Below are 22,188 nucleotides of genomic sequence, written 5' to 3'. Positions count from 1 at the left end.
GAAAGAGCTGTCAGGTGGAAAACTGAAGTTTTGGTCGACCACTGAAACATTTTCTGTGAACAATTTGGTTGAGAGAACTGAATTGTTTGGGATGGGAGATGAGGTTTGACTGTATCATGAATTCCGTGTTAACAAAAATAACTGTTGTTTTATGTTTGTTTATTAATCCTCACCTGAGAATATTTTTCCATTGATGGTTTTGTAGAGGGAGTGGTAGGCAGTGAGGGAGTGGGGTGGAGGAGAAAGAGAAAAGCATTGCTGTGCAAGATAAGTCTATTGGTTGCCTCCTGCGCTCGCCCCATTGAAGCTGGGGATGGAACCTGCACTAGGTACATGCTCTTGAACGGAAAACCCAAGACACTTGAGTACACGGGTCAACACTGTAAAGAGTGGCGCACACTGGCCAGGGCAGAAATAACTGTATTTTAAGACAAAAAGTGCCAAGTCCATTGCTGAGGTTTTTTAAAAACTGGAAGTGATGGAGGTTGGGATTTTTATATTTGTTAACCTGAATCTCTTAATGTTAAGGATGTTAAGCACTTTCCCTAACACCCCAGATAATTGGTGACTAAAGCTGAAACTTAGCCCACAGACAAAGAATCTAGTAAGAAACATTCTCACAACATTTGCAGTTCCATGCAGACACAGAGTGATGAATGTGGGTGCAGTCTACCTGTAGGGCTGGGTAAAAGAAATCAATGGTTCCCTCAAAGGTGGCAGTTAACAGGACAGAGCCACAAGACAAATAGTAAGCAGTTTTTCCTTCATTTCTTTCCTTTTGTGTGTGTGTGTTTTTTTTTTTGTTTTTTTTTTTTCATGAAACTGTATTTTCTCATCCCCAGGAACCAATCGGTACCTAAGAGTCAAGATTGCTTTCTGACCAAGAGAATTGCTGAACTTGGATTCATACCTCTGAGCTGCCAAGGACAGTAGTCCTCCAACTGCTTTGATTGGCTGCAGGTGGACAGGGGAGCTCCTCTGGGCACCTTCCTCTGCAGCTAAGGACCTCACAGGACACCAAGGGCTGCCCTTAATTGATAGAGAGAATTTACACAGGAAGGCCAGTGAGATCTGAAGGTGCATCTGCTTCTCAGTGGAGAGGTTTCACAGAGCTCAACCTCCTGAAAAAACACACTCAGTCCCATCCTTCATTCAGGTCCCAATGGCAGGTGAAGGAGCTGTGGCAAAACTCCAGACAGAAATCAACTGTCCCATCTGCCTGGATAACCTGAGAGACCCTGTCACCATCGAATGTGGGCACAACTTCTGTCGCTCCTGCATCCAGCAGTCCTGGGCTGGTCTGCAGGGCAGTTTCCCATGTGCTGTGTGCCGTCACCCATGCCAAGAGGTGCACATGTGGAGCAACACCCAGCTGGGAAGGATGGTAGACATGGCCAAGCTCCTCCAGATCACCCAGGACAAGATGAAGCAGCAAGAAGAGAGGCGCTTGTGTGAGAAGCACAACCAGGCCCTGACCCTCTTCTGTGAGGAGGACCTAGAGCTGTTGTGTCCCCTGTGTACTCAGCCCCCTGACCACCAGGGCCACCAGGTGAGGCCCATGGAGGAGGCTGCCTCTCATCACAGGCAAAGGCTCAGCAGTTACATTGGGCCTCTGAAGAAGCAGATGGCAGACACTCAGAAACTCCTAGACACCCAAGACCGGAGACTATCAGAACTGAGAGAAAAGGTGGAAAACCGGAGAGCAAAGTTAGCCGCTGAATTTGAGCAGCTGATAGAATCTGTGGAGTGTGAGGAAGAGGCAGTTAACTCAAGGCTAGCTGCAGAAGAGAAGCACATTCTACGGAATCTCAGTGCAAACAAAGCTGCATTTTCAGACTACATTTCCAACCTAAAAGTTCAACTAAAGGAGATGGCAGAGACGAGTGTGATGTCAGATGTGAAAATGCTGATGAATATCAAAGGTGTCCTCCACTCTAGTGAAAATCTAGAACCCCCAGGTGTCTATCGCTTTGAGTATAAGAGAGAAGAATTCAGTCTTCCTCCGCAGAGTTCGGCCCTGCAGAAAATTATACAGAGATTTAGAGAAGAAGTTACCCTGGACCCTGAAACTGCACATCCTAATCTGCTTGTGTCTGAGGATAAAAAGTCTGTGACATTTGTGAGGAGAAAGCAAAGAGTTCATCGGAATCCAAAGCGATTTGTGGTCGACCCAGTTGTCCTGGGTACTGAAGGGTTTGACTGTGGCCGACATTACTGGGAGGTCCAGGTGGATGACAAGCCTGAGTGGGCCGTGGGGGTCTGTAGAGACTCCCTTTCCAAGGAGAGAAAGCAGCCCCTGCTAAGACAGGAGAACAGATGTTGGACGATTCAGCTGCAGGATGGTCACTATGTGGCACGCGGGTCTGCTCCTGTCCCCCTTGTGCTGAAGAAAATGCCCAGAGGGATTGGCATCTATCTGGACTATGAGTTGGGGCAGGTTTCCTTTTACAGTTTGAATGACATGTCTCACATCCATTCCTTCAGGGATACATTTTCTGAAGTGCTAAAGCCTTACTTCTATATCGGATGTGACCCCAAACCTCTTACTGTCTGTGCTTTAAGAGATTAGGAAGGATGAACTGTCACTTTGGTTCATTTTCTTCCTGTGATTTATGGACAGAAGGCAGAATTTTTTAAATCATAATTTTATTGTTAGTTTTCTTTTCTTTGTTGATTTAATAAGTCTTTATTGTTCAGATTATTACAATTGTTTTTCTCCCCCCTCCACATATCTCCCCTCCACCCGGTTCCCATCCCACCCTCTGTCTTTACCTCCCCCCCTCCTGTCCTCATCCATAGGTATATTATTTTTGTCCAATCTCTTCCCATACCCCACACACAGACACCCCTTTCCCCCTGAGAATTATCAATCCACTCCCATTCTATGCCCCTGATTCTATTAAGTTCACCAGTTTATTCTGTTCCTCAAATTTTTAATTCACTTGACTTTTAGATTCACTTATTGATAGATATGTATTTGTTGTTCATAATTTTTATCTTTACTTTTTTCTTCTTTTTCCTCTTTTGAAAGAGTACCTTTCAGCATTTTATATAATAATGGTTTGGTGGTGATGAACTCCTTTAGCTTTTTCTTATCTGTGAAGCTCTTTATCTGCCCTTCAATTCTGAATGATAACTTTGCTGGGTAGAGTAATCTTGGTTGTAGGTTCTTGCTATTTATCACATTGAATATTTCTTGCCACTCCCGTCTGGCCTGCATAGTTTCTATTGAGAAATTAGCTGATAATCGTATGGGTGCTCCCTTGTAGGTAACTAACTGTTTTTCTCTTGCTGTTTGTAAGATTATCTCTTTGTCTTTTGCCCTTGGCATTTTAATTATGATGTGTTTTGGTGTGTTCCTCTTTGGGTTCCTTTTGTTTGGGGTTCTGTGCGCTTCCTGGACTTGTAAGTCTCTTTCTTTCACCTGGTGGGGGAAGTTTTCGGTCATTATTTCTTCAAATAAGTTTTCAGCGTCTTGCTCTCTTCTTCTGGCACCCCCATAATTCTGATGTTGATATGCTTGAAGTTGTCCCAGAGGCTTCTTACACTATCTTCAACTTTCTGGATTCTCTTCTCTTGCTTCTCCAGGGGAGTATCCTTTGCCTCTTTGTATTCCAAATCTTTGACTTGATTCTTGCATTCCTCTAGTCGTCTGTTGGGTCTCTGTATAATATTTTTTATTTCAGTCAGTGTATGTTTAATTTCTAGTTGGTCCTTTTTCATATCCTCGAGTGTCTCGTTAAATTTATCGTCCTTTTCTAGGAAATTCTTGAAAAACCTTATAACCGTGGTTTTTGAACTCTATGTCCAGTCGTTTGTTCGCCTCCATTTCTTTTGTTTGTGATCTCTTTCCTTCTCATTTTTGCTGCTTCCCTGAGTTGGTAGTGTAGCTTTGTGTGTTAGGTGTCCTATATGGTTCAATGGGTCAGCCTCCCAGTTACCTGAGGTGGACACTGTTGGTACACCCCTTTGTGGACTGTGTGTACAGCCTTGTTGTAGTTCAGTCTTGATTGTTGTTGGTGTCACTGGGAGGAATTGACCTCCAGGCCAAGTGGCTGTGAGGACCCCACTGTGTCTATATTGGAAGAATTGCTGTGCTAGAGACACGTTTATGGGGCAGGACTTGTTCCAGTAGGGCTTTGGTGCTCACTGAGTCTGCCTCTTGAATGTGTCCCTTATGAGAGTAGTTGAAATCTGGTGTTGAAAACTAGATACACTAGTAGTTGAAATCTAGTAGTTGAAAACTAGATACACTAGTTTCTGGATCTCCAATGGGGTTCAGGTCAGAGGTCACCCAGCAGGAGCTATAGCAAGAACTACAGTTTTCTCCACTTTGCTTGGGATTTGGCGGTTTTGGAGCAGTCTGACTGGAGCTGCAGTTTATTCTGTTAAGCTGCCACTGGGCAGGCCATTTATATGCAAAAGCCGCTGTGTGGAGCCTGGGTGGGTTTGTAGAATGTGCGGGGAGGGGTCTCAGGGCGGGGCGGGGTCTCAGGGTGTCACTAGGCTAGGGCGTGGCAAACAGCAATGGTTGCCAGCCAGTCTTCTCTGCCTTTCAGTGTTGCCAAGTCCCCACGTCCCGCGCTCCAGCACAGTAAACAATGATTGCTGGGCGCACCTCTGCAAAAAAGTCACCCTCACTTTCCGACCAGATGGCCAACAGTGTAGCTTCTCCCCGTAGGCGTCTGGGTCCCCCGCGTGTCCCCAGAAACTAGATTTCAGAGTGATTGGGAGCTTGTCTCCCTTCGGGTTGCGTTTGTGCTCCTTTCTCTTTCTTTCTAGTTGTAAAGCTTCCACTCAGCCAGCTCTCCCGTGGTTCTGGGTGATAGACATTTTGTCTTGTAGTTGTAGTGTTGAAATTGTTGTGCGAGGCGGCAGTTTAGTTGTTTACCTTTGCCACCATCTTGGTTTCACTTGCCAGGATATTATTCCATTGATTCTTGTTAGTTTTATTTTTAAATATAATTTCATAGATGTCAGAGGGAAGGGAGAGGGATAGTGAGTGGGAGAGAAATAGAAACATCAGTGATAAGAGAGAATTATTGATCGGCTGCCTCCTGCACACACTTAATGTGGATTCAGCCCCTAACCAAGGCATGTGTCCTTGACTGAATGGAACCCAGATTCCTTCAGTCCACAGGCTGAAGATCTATCCATTGAGCTAAACCAGCTGAACCTTACTTTTATTATATGTATACTAGAAGCCCAGTGCAAGAAATTCGTGCATGGGAGCGGGGGTGTCCCTCAGCCCAGCCTGCACCCTTTCCAATCTGGGACCCCATGAGGGATGTCCGCCAGCCCCTTTAGGCGTGATTTTGGTAGGATGGGGCCTAAAGGGGCAGTGGGACATCCCTCTCACAATCCAGGACTGCTGGCTCCCAACTGCTCGCCAGCCTGCCTTCCTGATTGCCCCTAACCACTTCTGCCTGCCAGCCTGATCACCCCCTAACCACTCCCCTGCAAGCCTGATTGATGCCTATCTGCTCCTCTGCCAGCCTGATTGCCCCTAACTGCCCTCCCCTGCAGGCCTGGGGACCCACAACTGCCCTTCCCTGCAAGCCCGATCACACCCAACTTCCCTCCTCTGCCGGCCTGGTCACCCCTAATTGCCCTCCCCTGCAGGCTTTATCGCCCACAACTGCCCTCCCCTGCTGGCCTGATCCCTCCCAACTGCCCTACCGTGCTGGCCATCTTTTAGTCCCTAAACGAGACCCCGAGACCTGGACAGTATTTTAGCCATTCAACAGATGAAGCCAGGGACTGAGGAGACATTGCGAGGATCACATGGAGATGACAGTAATGTGAAATTGAGATCTTCCAAATGTGTGTTGATTTGCAACATGAGTTGAAAAATGTCATGGTCCTGTCTTCACTGGTCCTTGACACTGTGCCTCTTCTTGGTCTCTGCCAGGATGAGTGACTGGTTATAAGGGAAGGCTCAACTGTCTTCTCAAAGAAGCTTGAGGAGTTGTAGCTTGCCAACTTCAAAGGCTAGAGTGTGTGGTGTTCCCAGCTTTTCCTCACATCTTTTAATTTCTGTCCCTGAATTGCATTCTGTGCATGTGATAAATCAGTTTTCCTGCCTTGGGGAGTATTCAGAATAAATCTATTCTGGTCCAAATCCCATCTCCTTAGGTACACAGTGGATATATCCTGCATTTCAGAAATGTAAATGAAAGCAAGTAAATCTTGATATACATTTGAGCCTCGGCTCTATAAGTTAATTCATTCTTGATGCTGTTCAAAAACTGTATCATATTTCTCCCATTAGAAATCATGTAAATTGCATTAATATTTTCCAGACCCCCAAATGATTCCCTGTTTTAACATTTCTTATATATTCAGTACATGTCTCATTTAATGCTTAATCTATAAATCAAGCATGTCAAACTCAAAGGCTAACACCGGCCTAATAACTTTCTGTGTTCCACACAAAAAAACAAAAGCTTCAATTTTTATGGAAGGGTAGGTTTATTTTTATAGAGACATGCTGAATACAAAGGCTGAACTAAATGAGTAATCATTAACATAAAATAATAGAACATTTTAATAAAAATTAATATTTTTTTCTTGAACATTAACTTACCAGACATGGAATAACTGTACAAATTGATAAGTATAATGCAAATAAACCTATTTTTCTTATTCTCTGAAAGCAAAATATTTCCTATTTGTCACACCAAACAAGTCAGTACAAGACTAATGACATGGCAGTCAGCTGCTAAAATATTTGCTGCTAGTATTAGTGGAAAGAAATGGTGAGCCTGCAGGTCACAGGTGTTAGGGAAATGAATGCAACAGGTTTATAGTAATCAGTCATAAGGGACATTGTAGTTTTTGTTATTAATAATTATGTATAATGGGATATTGTAAAAATTAAGTTATGACATTTTAAAAAATATATTTTTTTATTGATTTCAGAGAGAAAGGGATAGGGAGAGAGAGGTACAAATATCATTGATGAGAGATTCATTGATCAGGTGCCTCCTGCACATGCCCTACTGGGGATCAAGCCTGCAACCCAGGCATATGCCCTTGCCTGGAATCTAACCTGGGAACCTTCAGTCCGAAGGCCAACTCTCTGTCCACTGAGCCAAACTGGACAGGGCTAAGTTATGACATTTTTATTAAAACGTTTCTTATATACCATTATATTTGCTGGGTGGAAAAAATATTCTCAGGTGGCGAGTTTGAGATGCTTGCTATAAATAAAGAATTAAATTGATCCAATCACCCCTTACTAGCCTGAAAGGATTTTTATATAAAACTGCCTCCCAAATCCTATCACTGGCTAATAGCTTTTCGTTTATGCAATCAACAACAGATTTTTCTACCTTGTCAATGACTATAATTGTTACTTTGTTATTTTGTGAGCACTTTCACACCCTTAACAACATTAGCACACTTTTTTATTCTTTTTTATTTTAATCCTCAACAGAAGATATTTTCCCAATGATTGTTATTGTTAACTTCTTTTCTTTTTTCTTTTTTTTTGGATGTTCCAAATAATAGGGTTAATGTTTATCTTTTTTTTTTTTTAAAGTATTTCCAATGTCTCATTTTTCTCTGATTGACACATTCCCCCTTCCACTCCCACCCCCGAAGGCAAGCCCCCACCGCCACAGTGTAAGTGTCTATTGGTTATGCTAATATGCACAAACACAAGTCCTTTGGTTGATCTCTACCCCCCTCCCCTGCCCCTTGTCTCTGGATGTATTTTTGTTCATCAGTTTATGTTGATCATTATATTCCACATATGAGTGAGATCATGTGATATTTATCATTCTCTAACTCGCTTATTTTGCCTAGCATAATTTTCTCCAGTTCCACCCATGCTGTTGGAAATGGTAAAAGTTCCTTCTTTTTTACAGCAGCATAGTACTCCATCGTGTAGTTGTACCACTGTTTTTTAATCCACTCATCTGCTGATGGGGATTTAGGCTTTTTCCAAATCGTAGCTATGGTGAATTGTGCTCCTATGAACATACGGGTGCATATACCCTTTCTGATTGGTGTTTCTGGTTCCTTGGGATATAGTCCTAGAGTGGGATTACTGGGTCAAATGGGAGTTCCATTTTTAACTTTTTGAGGAAACTCCATATGCTTTTCCACATTGATTTTTTTCGAGACAGTGGAAGAGAGAAGAAAGACAGAGAAACATCTGTGTGAGGGAAACACTTCAATTGGTTGCCTTCTGCACATACCTTGACCAGGTTCATTGTGGAAGAGGGGCCTGCAATCAAGATAGGTGCCCTTGAACCAAGTTAAACCTGGGACCTGGGATCCGCAGGCAAAGCCCTATCCACTGAGAAAAACAAGCTAGGGCTCAACAATAAAGATTTAAATACATCCTAGCTGGTTTGACTCAGTGGGTAGAGCTGTTGGTTTATAGATTAGTCTCCCAGTTCAATACCAGTTCAGAGCACAGGGTTTGGTTGTTGGCTCTATCCCCAGTAGCGGTGTGCAGGAGGCAGCAATCAATGGTTCTCTCTCATCAATAATGTGTCCCTCTCTCTCTTTCTCTCTCTCTGAAATCAATAAAAAATGTGTGTGTGTATATTTTACACATTAAGTAAAGAAAAAATACTTAAATAAATAAGTAAATAAATAAATAAAATGGTGTAGAGAAGATCAAGGGAGAATAGCCAGGATGCAAATTAGATCATGCCTATAAACAGCGTTAATCCTTTCAACCTGATGAAAACACAGAAAATCCCCTTACCCTGGTTCATCCCTCCCCGTGGGGGACGAGCCAATAGACTTTGGTGGGCGTGGTTAATAGCTGGAGCCTTCTACTGGAGTATATATACCAGGGTCAGATCAGGGCTCACGCAGTCCTGTGCCACGCGGTGTAGGAAGCTCATAGTGGGAGATTCCTCTCCCTTTTGGCGATTCAGAACGGAGAAGAGCCGTCGGCTCCTGGTGAGTCCGGAGCTTGGACCAAGTGGGTGCGGGAGGCCAGAGTGAGGAAGACCCGTGGGTTCCTGAGGGCCTGCTCTTTGCCCCGCTGAGAGACATATACCTCCAAAGGGAATTCAAACTCTGGACTGGCTTGTTTTAAACACAAGTAGTTATATTTTCCTGCCCCCCCATCGGATCCTTAAGTCACCTAAATGCCCTATAAATTTTTAGATATCCAGATGTGACGCCCCAGGAGTCAGGAATGGGAACATTTGTGTGGGGTAAAGCCGAGGCAAAGGTCCTCAAACGCCTGCTGCACATTGTTGCCCAGAGCTGTGGGCGGGAAAAATTGCTTTCTGTGCAGCTGCCCTGGAAGGGCCCAGTCCCCACGACCAGAGGGAATTCTAATTCGGATTCACGTTGTTTTAGGGCACATGCTTTCATTATGGGGAGTCTTGGACTAAGTCATAGAATGCTTGCTAAAATTTCTGAAACCAGGATCCCAACCCGAACTAAGGGGGTGACAAACGTCTCATGGAGCTGGTCTGGAGCTGCATGTGGACTTTCTTCCGTTATGTCACCTCAGTGAGGCCGGGTTCGTGTATAGGCGGAGACAGGTGGGAGTGTTTGTGTACAGGAGGGCAGGGGAGAGGTTAGAGCCAAGGGCCTGAATCCCAGATACTCAGAACCGGTGTTGATTTGATCTTCCTTAATTGGCCTGGAGAGAGCCTCTCACAGTATAACCAGGTGGTCCAAGTCTCTCAATCCCTGAAGGAGACTCCAACTCCAGGCCAGTTTTTTCGTTATTCAACAGCTTTAGCCAGGGACTGGGGATACATGGGGAGATTCACAGGGAGATTATAGTACTGGAGAATGGAAATCTTCCAAATGTGTGTTAATTTGTAAGGAGTTGAAAAAAATTCATGATACTGCTTTTAATGTTTCTTGGCATCGTGGCAACCTAGGAGACCCATTGTGAAGGTCATTTTAGCCAAGAGGTTTCTGCTAAGATCAGTGCCTTAAAGAATTTTTAAATATAAAACTGCCTTGGAAATGCTATCTTTGGTTAACCACTATTCCTTTATCCAATCAAAAACAGTTTTGTTTACCTTTTCAATTGCATGTGATTGTTGTTTGTGAGCACTTCACATCCCTGGCACAGTTAGCACTCTATTTTTTTCAATTCTCGCCCGAGGCTATTATCTCATTACTTTTTACAGAGACTGGAAGTGGAAGAGAGAGGGAAAGACCTAGAGAAACCAGGATGTGATAGAAACACACCCAGTGGATGCCTCTGCACAGCTGTGTCCAATGCCCAGGAAGGGGAGGATTCTGCAAAGAAGCCAGGTGCCCTTGAGTGGAATGGAACTCTTAGGTCTGCAGGCTGAGGTTGTATCCACTGACTGAACCAAACTGAATAGGGCTCAATACTGGAGATTTATAAGAAAATAAATAAATTCCTGGCATGTATGCCTCAATGGCTGAGTGTAGACCTATGAACCAAGAGGTCACTGGTTGGATTCCGGTCAAGGCCAACATCAGGGTTGTGGGCTCCATCCCCAATGGGGGGTATGCAGGAGGCAGCCAACCAATGATTCTCTCTAATCATTGATGTTCCTAAGTCTTTTTCCCTCTCCCTTCCTCTCTGAAATCAATAAACAGGTATTTTAAAAAAATAAATAAGTAAATAAATGATGTTGGCAGATCAAGAGAGACTAGCCTGAGGGCAATTAGATATAACAGAGTTAATCCTCTCTGGCTTCTGGAAAGCACTGAAAATCCTCTTACTCTGGTTCCTCCCTCCCCCATGGGGGAGGAGCCACTGGACTTTGGTGGGCGTGGTTAATAACTCTGTCCTTCCAATGGTGTGATATACCTCCAAAGGGAATCCAAACTGGAGTTGACTTATTTAAAACGCTTGTAGTTACTTATGTTTTCCTGGTCCCTGCTCAAAACTTAAGTCACTTAAATACCCTTCAAATTTTTAGATATACTTATGTGAGCCCTGGGGGGTCAGGAATGGCAATGGGAACATTTGCATGTGGTAAAGCCAAGGCAAAGGTCCTCCAACACCCGCTGCACAGAGGTGCCCAGAGCCTGGGCGGTAAAAACCTGCTTTCTGTGCAGCTGCCCTGGAAGGGCCCAATCCGCACTTCCCCAGGGCATTCCAATTTGGTTTCAGGTTATTTTAGGCCGAATGCTGTCTTTTCGGGCCTTCCTAAGTCATCAAATGCTTTTGCTAAAATCACGGAAACCAGGATCCCAACCTTAACTAAGGGGGCGACAAAGCGCCTAAAGGTGCTGGTCAGGAGCTGCATGTGGACTGCCTTCCATTATGTGTCAGTGATGGGGGTTTGTGTATAGGCAGAGATAGGTGGGAAGGGCCGGGAGAGGTTAGAGATATGGGCCTGAATCCCAGATAACTCAGACCCTGTGTTGACTGGACCTTCTTAATAGGCCTGCAGGCACTCAGAGTACAAGCAGGTAGCCCAAAAACTCTCAGTCCCTAAAGGAAACCCGGCGACCTGGCCAGTATTTTAGTTATTAAACACCTTTAGCCAGGGCAGCTGCACAGAAACTAAGGTTAAAGGGAGGTTATAGGAAATGGGAATTTTGATCTTCTAAATGTGTTATTTTGCAGCATGAATTGAAAAAATTAATGATACTGTCTTGAGTGTTCCTTGACTTGTGGCAGCTGAGGTGACCCAGGTTGGAGGTCATTCCAGCCTATTCTTGGTCTCTACTAGGATCAGTGCTGACTGTAAGGAGAAGCTCAACTGTCTTCTGGACTGTTTAGGAAATGCTATGTCTGGCTATCTGCTTTTCATTTACCCAATCAGCAACAGTTTTTCTACCTTTTCAATTGGCTGTGATTGTTTTGAGAGCACCTTCACACCCTTAGCAATAGAAAGGAGACTTGTTGGAAACCTTTCTAAGGAATTTTGGAATTTGACTCAAGTCAGAAGGGATCATGAGGTCATCTTGTCACAGCCACCACCTGGGGCAGTGTACCATCTTCTATGTACCATCTTCTATGATAATTTCCCATTGATATTTTGAGAGAATGGAAGAGTGAGGGAAATACAGAAACATGGATGTGAGAGAAACATGTTGATTGGTTGGCTCCTGCAGGTGCCCAGACCAGGGCCAGGGCCCAGAGGAGCCTGCAACCCAGGTACACGCCTTTAAATGGAAAAGAGAGCATGGGTGCGGTGGCGGCAGCGGAGGGCCCAGCGCGCTGGGAGGATGCCCGTGGCGCCCGAGCGACCATGCAATGGGGAGCGCTCCTCTTGGTGCTGCTGCTCCTGTGGCTTGGCCTCCATGGCGCGCTGTGGCTCCTCTTCAGGCTGGGGCCCAGCATGGGCTACCAGCGCTTCCCGCTCAGCTTTGGCTTCAAGCGTCTGATGGGCCCCGACGGCACTGCGCCTACCGCCCCGGGACCTGCTGACCAGCCCGGGGTCCGGAGGGGCGCAGTCTCCTGCCCCGCGGTGGGCGCTTCTGTGTGCGCACAGCTGGCCTGCAGGTGGCCAGGGGACAGTCCCGGGCCTGGCGGGGCAGGTGCAGGTGTGCAGTCGGGGGGCGGAGCCTGATGCCCCCTCTGCCCCCAGCACTTGCCTCAGCTCAGTTTACTGGTTGATCCAGGCTCGAATCCGACCTTCCTTCCCTCCCAGCTCAGGCGCTCTCTCTCTGATGCTGGCTCCCGGGCAGGTGCGGTCCCCTCTGAGGGGCTGACAGCGCCTGTCTCAAACCTTGTCTTCCCTCTCCCATCCCGCCTCGGCCGGCCCGGCCTCTCCCCGCAGGGCAGGGCTGCTGTGGGGGTGGGCGGCGGGCAGTGCGGGCTGGCACGCTCAGCCCCTGAACGTGGCTGCCAGGCTGGTTCAGTTCCTGTGGACCCTCCCGTCCCCACTCCCCTTCCTCCGGCAGAGAAATAGTTTTAAAGGTATTTGCTGTCGTTTTAAGTAGCGAAACACACGCTGCATTTTTATTTATGACGCCCAAGAAACGTAAATCTGGTTTTTAAAAAGAAATCGAAAGTTGGGAGCTGGGAACCTCTGGAAACACGGGCGCTTCTCTGTGACGTGCAATAGGCTTCCCGCTGGAGACCTTGTTTCTGTCTGATTGTAAATAAGAGATTATTTACGTGAAAAGGGAGCTTTTTGTAAAAGGACCAAACGTTCTTTTATAAATGTACTGAGACATATCTTGCTCTTTGAAATTTACTAGGATTTTTGTGAGCCGTTTTTATTAAAAGGTTCGCTTTTTAAAATAATAAAAATAAATAAATGGAAATGAACCTGGGACCTTTAGGTCCTCAGGCCAAAGCTCTATACACTGAGCCAAACTGGCTAGGCCTTAGCCACTAGGGCAACTTTAGCTCCCTTGATGGTAACATTATATTTTAAAAGTGTGCTAATTATTGATTTAGAAACCAACAAAAGCAGTCTTTCCTTTGTGGTTTTTTGTTTGTTTGTTTGTTTGTTTGTTTGTTTTTATCTGAGATACTTTTTGTCATGCCGAGGTGTCAGCATGAAAGAGCTGTCAGGTGGAAAACTGAAGTTTTGGTCGACCACTGAAACATTTTCTGTGAACAATTTGGTTGAGAGAACTGAATTGTTTGGGATGGGAGATGAGGTTTGACTGTATCATGAATTCCGTGTTAACAAAAGTAACTGTTGTTTTTTGTTTGTTTATTAATCCTCACCTGAGAATATTTTTCCATTGATGGTTTTGTAGAGGGAGTGGTAGGCAGTGAAGGAGTGGGGTGGAGGAGAAAGAGAAAAGCATTGCTGTGCAAGACAAGTCTATTGGTTGCCTCCTGAGCTCGCCCCATTGAAGCTGGGGATGGAACCTGCACTAGGTACATGCTCTTGAACGGAAAACCCAAGACACTTGGGTACACGGGTCAACACTGTAAAGAGTGGCGCACACTGGCCAGGGCAGAAATTACTGTATTTTAAGACAAAAAGTGCCAAGTCCATTGCTGAGGTTTTTTAAAAACTGGAAGTGATGGAGGTTGGGATTTTTATGTTTGTTAACCTGAATCTCTTAATGTTAAGGATGTTAAGCACTTTCCCTAACACCCCAGATAATTGGTGACTAAAGCTGAAACTTAGCCCACAGACAAAGAATCTAGTAAGAAACATTCTCACAACATTTGCAGTTCCATGAAGACACAGAGTGATGAATGTGGGTGCAGTCTACCTGTAGGGCTGGGTAAAAGAAATCAATGGTTCCCTCAAAGGTGGCAGTTAACAGGGCAGAGCCACAAGATAAATAGTAAGCAGTTTTTCCTTTATTTCTTTCCTTTTTTTTTCATGAAACTGTATTTTCTCATCCCCAGGAACCAATCGGTACCTAAGAGTCAAGATTGCTTTCTGACCAAGAGAATTGCTGAACTTGGATTCATACCTCTGAGCTGCCAAGGACAGTAGTCCTCCAATTGCTTTGATTGGCTGCAGGTGGACAGGGGAGCTCCTCTGGGCACCTTCCTCTGCAGCTAAGGACCTCACAGGACACCAAGGGCTGCCCTTAATTGATAGAGAGAATTTACACAGGAAGGCCAGTGAGATCTGAAGGTGCATCTGCTTCTCAGTGGAGAGGTTTCACAGAGCTCAACCTCCTGAAGAAACACACCTCAGTCCCATCCTTCACTCAGGGCACAATGGCAGGTGAAGGAGCTGTGGCAAAACTCCAGACAGAAATCAACTGTCCCATCTGCCTGGATAACCTGAGAGACCCTGTCACCATCGAATGTGGGCACAACTTCTGTCGCTCCTGCATCCAGCAGTCCTGGGCTGGTCTACAGGGCAGTTTCCCATGTGCTGTGTGCCGTCACCCATGCCAAGAGGTGCACATGTGGAGCAACACCCAGCTGGGAAGGATGGTAGACATGGCCAAGCTCCTCCAGATCACCCAGGACAAGATGAAGCAGCAAGAAGAGAGGCGCTTGTGTGAGAAGCACAACCAGGCCCTGACCCTCTTCTGTGAGGAGGACCTAGAGCTGTTGTGTCCCCTGTGCACTCAGCCCCCTGACCACCAGGGCCACCAGGTGAGGCCCGTGGAGGAGGCTGCCTCTCATCACAGGCAAAGGCTCAGCAGTTACATTGGGCCCCTGAAGAAGCAGATGGCAGACACTCAGAAACTCCTAGACACCCAAGACCGGAGACTATCAGAACTGAGAGAAAAGGTGGAAAACCGGAGAGCAAAGTTAGCCGCTGAATTTGAGCAGCTGATAGAATCTGTGGAGTGTGAGGAAGAGGCAGTTAACTCAAGGCTAGCTGCAGAAGAGAAGCACATTCTACGGAATCTCAGTGCAAACAAAGCTGCATTTTCAGACTACATTTCCAACCTAAAAGTTCAACTAAAGGAGATGGCAGAGACGAGTGTGATGTCAGATGTGAAAATGCTGATGAATATCAAAGGTGTCCTCCACTCTAGTGAAAATCTAGAACCCCCAGGTGTCTATCGCTTTGAGTATAAGAGAGAAGAATTCAGTCTTCCTCCGCAGAGTTCGGCCCTGCAGAAAATTATACAGAGATTTAGAGAAGAAGTTACCCTGGATCCTGAAACCGCACATCCTAATCTGCTTGTGTCTGAGGATAAAAAGTCTGTGATATTTGTGAGGGAAAAGCAAAGAGTTCATCCGAATACAAAGCGATTTGCGGTCGACCCAGTTGTCCTGGGTACTGAAGGGTTTGACTGTGGCCGACATTACTGGGAGGTCCAAGTGGATGACAAGCCTGAGTGGGCCGTGGGGGTCTGTAGAGACTCCCTTTCCAAGGAGAGAAAGCAGCCCCTGCTAAGACAGGAGAACAGATGTTGGATGATTCAGCTGCAGGATGGCCACTATGTGGCACGAGGGTCTGTTCCTGTCCCCCTTGTGCTGAAGGAAATGCCCAGAGGGATTGGCATCTATCTGGACTATGAGTTGGGTCAGATTTCCTTTTATAATTTGAATGACATGTCTCACATCTATTCCTTCAGGGATACATTTTCTGAAGTGCTAAAGCCTTACTTCTATATCGGATGTGACCCCAAACCTCTTACTGTCTGTGCTTTAAGAGATTAGGAAGGATGAACTGTCACTTTGGTTCATTTTCTTCCTGTGATTTACAGGCAGTAGGTAGAATTTTTTTAATCATAATTTTATTGTTATTTTTATTTTAAAATATAATTTTATAGATGCCGGAGGGACGGGAGAGAGATAGAAACATCAGTGTGAGAGGGTACCATTGATTAGTTGCCTCCAGAATGCACCCAGATTGTGGACTGAACACCAATCTGAGAATGTGCCCTGACCCGGAATCAAACCTGCCCACCCTTTGATGCTTGGGAGAATTCTCCCAACTAACTGAGCAACACTGGCCAGGGTTTGTACCAATATTTTGTAAAAAACCCTTCTGTGATTTGAATACTTGTTTTTCTCTCCCACCACCTCCTCCTCCAGTCCCCATTTTTCTTAAGAGCAAGGTGTATGGAAACAAATGGAGTTGTGGAGTATTTGGAATATTGATTGATCAATTCTTTCTGAAGTGCTTCTGAAATCTTGGATTAGAATGTTCATTATAAGGCACAGTTTAATAAAGTTTTTGTATATTTACATGAATTGCAAATTTTGTCTATGTTTCAGGATGTGGCTCTGTGCATAAGTACCTTATGTATTCCAGGTGGGAGAGATGGGAGATTCGTGGGGGGCCTTTCCATGGTTTCCTATTTGTGTGTGTGTGTGTGTGTGTGTAGCGAGTAAGTTACTGATTGCTTCCAATTATTTATTAAAATATTTTTTATTGATTTTAGAGAGACAGAAAAACCAGGGATGAGAGAAAATCATTGATTGGCTGCTTCCTGCAAGGGGATTCAGCCCGCAACCCCGGCATGTGCCTTAGACCAGAATGGAACACACACGCTTCTGACCACAGGCCCATGCTCTATCCTCGGAATGAAAATAGCTCAGGCTTGCAACTATTTTTAAGGATATTTTTATTTCATTCCTTTATTTGTTTATTTTTAATCCTCACATGAGGATGTTTTTCCATTGAATTTTGGGGAGAGTAGAGAGAGAGAAAGACAGAGAAACATGGATATGAGAGAAACACATCAATTGGTTTCTTCCTGCACATGCCCTGACCTGGGACTGGGCTAGGAGGAACCTGGAAAGAAGGTACATGCCCTTGATCTGAATGGAACCCAAGAACCTTTGGTTATTGGACCCAGTCTCTACCTCTGAGCCACCAAATGAGCCAGGGCTCAACATTAAAGATTTTAAATGAATAAATAAATAAATAAACACAAACAAACAAATGGTATTGAGAGGATCAAGAGAGACTAGCCAGGCTCTAACCGGTTTCATTCAATGGTTAGCGCATCAGACTACAAGACTGTAGGGTCCCAGGTTTGATTCTGGTCAAGGGCATGTACCTTGGTTGCAGGCACATCCCCAGTAGGGTGTGTGCAGGAGGCAGCTGATGGATGTTTCTCTCTCATCGATGTTTCTAACTCTATCTCTCTTCCTCTCTGTAAAAAATCAATAAAATATTTTTTAAAATACTTGGCTGTTAAAGTCAAGTTACTTCTTTGAGAGAGAGAGAGAGAGCGAGAGAGAGAGAGAGACTAGCCAGGGTGCAAATAAGATCCTGCAAATTAGCAGAGTTAATCCATTCTGGCCTGATGAAAACACTAAAAATCCTCTTGCACTAACCAACCCCTCCCCCTGGGGGAGGAGCACCTGGACTTTGGTGGATGTGGTCATAATACCTAGGTCCTCCTAATGGTGCATTCACACCAGGGTGAGGTCAGGGCTCATGCAGTCCTGTTGCAGAAGGTCAAGAAAGATCCCTGTGGGAGATTCATCTTTTCTTTTGGTGTTACACACCCAACCTCATCCTTCTGCTCCTGGTAAGTCAGGAAGTTAGACCAAGTGGATGGGGGAGGCCAGAGTGCGGTAAAACTAGTGGGTTCCTCAGCACCTGCTCTGTGCCCCACTGAGAGACATATCTCTAAGGAATACTTGGCTGTTGTAAAAAGGAAAGCACTCTTACCATTTGCAACATAATGGATGGACCTGGAGGGCATTATGCTAAGAGAAATATGCCAGTCAGAGAAGGATAAGTATCACATGATCTCATTCATTTGTGGAATATAACAACATAAACTGATGAACAAAAATAGATCTAGAGACATAGCAACATCAAACAGATCATCAAATCTCAGTGGGAAAGCAGGGGAGGGTGGGAGCTTTGGAGAAGAGATCAACTAAAGGACTTGCATGCATGCATATAAACATAAGCAATGGACAGAGACAGTAGGGAGGTGAGGGTGTGTGCTGGGGGTTGGGAACTGCAGGGGAGAGGTCAACTAGGGGGTGGGTGGAGAAGGAGACATATGCAATACTTTAAACAATAAAGAATTTTAAAAATTTTAAAAAAGTTACATTTAAAAGTAAAAAATTAAAAAAAAAAATAAAGGGATCCAAACTGGATTTTAAAACACATGCAGTTTGTTACGTTTTCCTGGTCCCTGGCAGAACCTCAGGCACCTAAATGCCCTTTAACATTTTAGATATCCAGATCTGACGCTTCGGGGTCAGGAATGGGAACGTTTGCATGTGGTAAAGCCAAGGCGAAGGTCCTCAAACACCTGCTGCACAGGGTTGCCCAGACCCATGGGCAGTAAAAACCTTGGTTTCTGTTTGAAGGGCCTGGTATGCACTTCACAAAGGAATGCTCATTTGAATTCAAGGTATTTTAGGACACATGCTTTTATTATGGTTGGGGCTTTCCCAAGTGATGGAATTCTTGCTAAAAATAGAGAAAGCAGGATCCCAACCAAACTAAGGGGGTGACAAAGCGCCTCATGGTGCAGGTCAGGAGCTGCATGTGGACTACCTTCCATTATGTCTCAGGGAGGCCGGGTTCTTGTACAGGCGGAGACAGGTGGGAGTGTTTGTGTCCAGGAGGGCAGGGGAGAGGTTAGAGCCATGGCTCTGTATCTCAGATACTCAGACCTGGTACGGACTTGATCTTTGTATTTTTATTTTAAATATATTTTTATTGATTTTAGAGAGGAAGGAAAAGGGAGAGAGCCTGCAACCCAGATACACGCCTTTAAATGGAATGGAACCTGGGACCCTTAGGTCCTCAGGCCAAAGCTCTATACACTGAGCCAAACCGACTAAGGTTGCATTAGCTCTCTGTTGGTTCACTTTATGTTTTAAAATTGTGCTAATTATTGATTTAGCCACCAACAAAGCATTCTTTCCTTGTTTTTTGTCTGAGACACTTTTTGTCATGCCGACGTATCAGCATGAAAGAGCTGTCAGGTGGAAAACTGAAGTTGTGGTCGACAACTGAGACATTTTCTGTGAACAATTTGGTTGAGAGAACTGAATTGCTTGAGATGGGAGATGAGGTTTGACTGAATCATGAATTCAGTGTTACCAGAAATAACTTTTTTCTATGCTAATCCTCACCTGAGAATATTTTTCCACTGATGGTTTTGAAGAGAGTGGTAGGCAGTGAGGGAGTGGGGTGGAGAAGAAAGAGAAAAGCATTGCTGTGGGAGTCAAGTCTATTGGTTGACTCCTGAGCTCGCCCGCATTGGAGCTGGGGATGGAACCTGCCCTAGGTACATGCTCTTGAACGGAAAACCCAAGACTCTTGAGTACACGGGTCAACACTGTAATCAGTGGCACACACTGGCCAGGGCAGAAATAACTGTATTTTAAGACAAAAAGTGCCACATCCATTGCTGAGGTTTTTCAAAACTTGGAAGTGATGGAAGGTGGGATTTTTACATTTGTTAACCTCACATTCTACTGTTAAGGATGTTAAGCACTTTCCCTAACCCCCTAGATAATAAGTGACTAAAGCTGAAACCTAGCCCAGGGACAAAGAATCTAGTAAGAAACATTCTCACAACATTTGCAGTTCCATGCAGACTCACAGTGATGAATGTGGGTGCAGTCTACCTGTAGGGCTGGGGTAAAGAAATCAATGGTTCCCTCAAAGGTGGCAGTTAATAGGGCAGGGCGGCATAACAAATAATAAGTAGTTTTTTCTTTCTTTCTTCCTTTCTTTCATTTTTTTTTTTACATGAAACTGTATTTTTTTCACCCCCAGGAACCAATCGGTACCAAATAATCATGATTGCTTTCTGACCAAGAGAATTGCTGAACTTGGATTCATACCTCTGAGCTGCCAAGGACAGTAGTCCTCCAACTGCTTTGATTGGCTGCAGGTGGACAGGGGAGCTCCTCTGGGCACCTTCCTCTGCAGCTAAGGACCTCACAGGACACCAAGGGCTGCCCTTAATTGATAGAGAGAATTTACACAGGAAGGCCAGTGAGATCTGAAGGTGCATCTGCTTCTCAGTGGAGAGGTTTCACAGAGCTCAACCTCCTGAAGAAACACACCTCAGTCCCATCCTTCACTCAGGGCACAATGGCAGGAGAAGGAGCTATGGCAAAACTCCAGACAGAAATCAACTGTCCCATCTGCCTGGGTAACCTGAGAGACCCTGTCACCATCGAATGTGGGCACAACTTCTGTCGCTCCTGCATCCAGCAGTCCTGGGCTGGTCTGCAGGGCAGTTTCCCATGTGCTGTGTGCCGTCACCCATGCCAAGAGGTGCACATGTGGAGCAACACCCAGCTGGGAAGGATGGTAGACATGGCCAAGCTCCTCCAGATCACCCGGGACAAGATGAAGCAGCAAGAAGAGAGGCGCTTGTGTGAGCAGCACAACCAGGCCCTGACCCTCTTCTGTGAGGAGGACCTAGAGCTGTTGTGTCCCCTGTGCACTCAGCCTCCTGACCACCAGGGCCACCAGGTGAGGCCCATGGAGGAGGCTGCCTCTCATCACAGGCAAAGGCTCAGCAGTTACATTGGGCCCCTGAAGAAACAGATGGCAGACACTCAGAAACTCCTAGACACCCAAGACCGGAGACTATCAGAACTGAGAGAAAAGGTGGAAAACCGGAGAGCAAAGTTAGCCGCTGAATTTGAGCAGCTGATAGAATCTGTTGAGTGTGTGCAAGAGGCAGCTCGCTCAAGGCTAGCTCCAGAAGAGAAGCACATTCTACGGAATCTCAGTGCAAACAAAGCTGCATTTTCAGACTACATTTCCAACCTTAAAGTTCAACTAAAGGAGATGGCAGAGAAGAGTGTGATGTCAGATGTGAAAATGCTGATGAATACCAAAGGTGTCCTCCACTCTAGTGAAAATCTAGAACCCCCAGGTGTCTATTGTTTGCAGTATAAGATAGAAGAATTCAGTCTCTCTCCGAAGTCTTTGGCCCTGCAGAAAAGTATACAGAGATTTAGAGAAGAAGTTACCCTGGATCCCAAAACCGCACATCCTAATCTGCTTGTGTCTGAGGATAAAATGTCTGTGACATTTGTGAGGAAAAAGCAAAGAGTTAGTCAGAATCCAAAGTGATTTGCGGTCGACCCAGTTGTCCTGGGTACTGATGGGTTTGACTGTGGCCGACATTACATTGATGACAAGCCTGAGTGGGCCGTGGGTGTCTGTAGAGACTCCCTTTCCAAGGAGAAAAAGCAGCCCCTGCTAAGACAGGAGAACAGATGTTGGACGATTCAGCTGCAGGATGGTCACTATGTGGCACGAGGGTCTGTTCCTGTCACCCTTGTGCTGAAGGAAATGCCCAGAGGGATTGGCATCTATCTGGACTATGAGTTGGGTCAGATTTCCTTTTATAATTTGAATGACATGTCTCACATCCATTCCTTCAGGGATACATTTTCTGAAGTGCTAAAGCCTTACTTCTATATCGGATATGATCCCAAACCTCTTACTATCTGTGCTTTAAGAGATTTGGAAGGGTGTACTGTCAATTTGGTTCATTTTATTTCTGTGTTCTAGTACATAGAATTTTTTAATCATAATTTCATTTTTAATTCATGTATATTTTAAATATTTACTGTTGCAAGTATTACATCGGTCCTCATATAGTTAGAATTTTGTACAACTCTCAGTGATTCAGCACCAAAATTTTTTTAGTTTGATTGATTTTTTGAGAGGGAAAGGGAGATAGAAGCATCAATGTGAGAGAGAATTATTTATTGTTTGCTTCTAGAATGGACCATGATGGGATTGAACCCCAATCAAGGTATGTGCCCTGATTGGGAATCGAACCAGCCACCCTTTGGGTCATGGACGATGCTCCAACTAACTTACCCACACTGGCCAGGGCTAGGAGCAAAATTTTGTTAAAGGACACTTCTGTGACTTGAACACTTGGAACATTTCTCTCATCCCCCCCACCCTCCAT

The 22,188-nt window shown here is 45.2% G+C and overlaps 3 protein-coding genes across 3 annotated transcripts; all 3 read left to right on the top strand.

Annotated features, from left to right (window-relative positions):
- Positions 1–1,162: 1,162 nt before the first annotated feature.
- Positions 1,163–2,569, top strand: LOC307100759 (tripartite motif-containing protein 75-like; the record flags this gene model as incomplete). Its single annotated transcript, XM_079773313.1, has 1 exon — positions 1,163–2,569. The coding sequence occupies one exon, from the start codon at positions 1,163–1,165 to the stop codon at positions 2,567–2,569; it is 1,407 nt and encodes a 468-aa protein (XP_079629439.1).
- Positions 2,570–14,563: 11,994 nt separating this feature from the next.
- Positions 14,564–15,970, top strand: LOC307100349 (tripartite motif-containing protein 75-like; the record flags this gene model as incomplete). The annotated part of the gene is made up of 1 exon (XM_079772727.1): positions 14,564–15,970. The coding sequence occupies one exon, from the start codon at positions 14,564–14,566 to the stop codon at positions 15,968–15,970; it is 1,407 nt and encodes a 468-aa protein (XP_079628853.1).
- A 4,369-nt stretch (positions 15,971–20,339) lies between these two features.
- On the top strand, positions 20,340–21,779 carry LOC307099039 (tripartite motif-containing protein 75-like; the record flags this gene model as incomplete). The annotated part of the gene is given in 2 exon segments (XM_079770250.1): positions 20,340–21,332; positions 21,336–21,779. Coding segments are annotated over 2 exon segments (1,437 nt in total).
- Positions 21,780–22,188: the final 409 nt, after the last annotated feature.

Source organism: Cnephaeus nilssonii (assembly GCF_951640355.1).
Source record: "Cnephaeus nilssonii genome assembly, chromosome: 5".
Taxonomy (NCBI): Eukaryota; Metazoa; Chordata; class Mammalia; order Chiroptera; family Vespertilionidae; genus Cnephaeus; species Cnephaeus nilssonii.
Note: the sequence above shows the minus strand (reverse complement) of the source record. Positions and strands in the feature narration are given on the sequence as shown.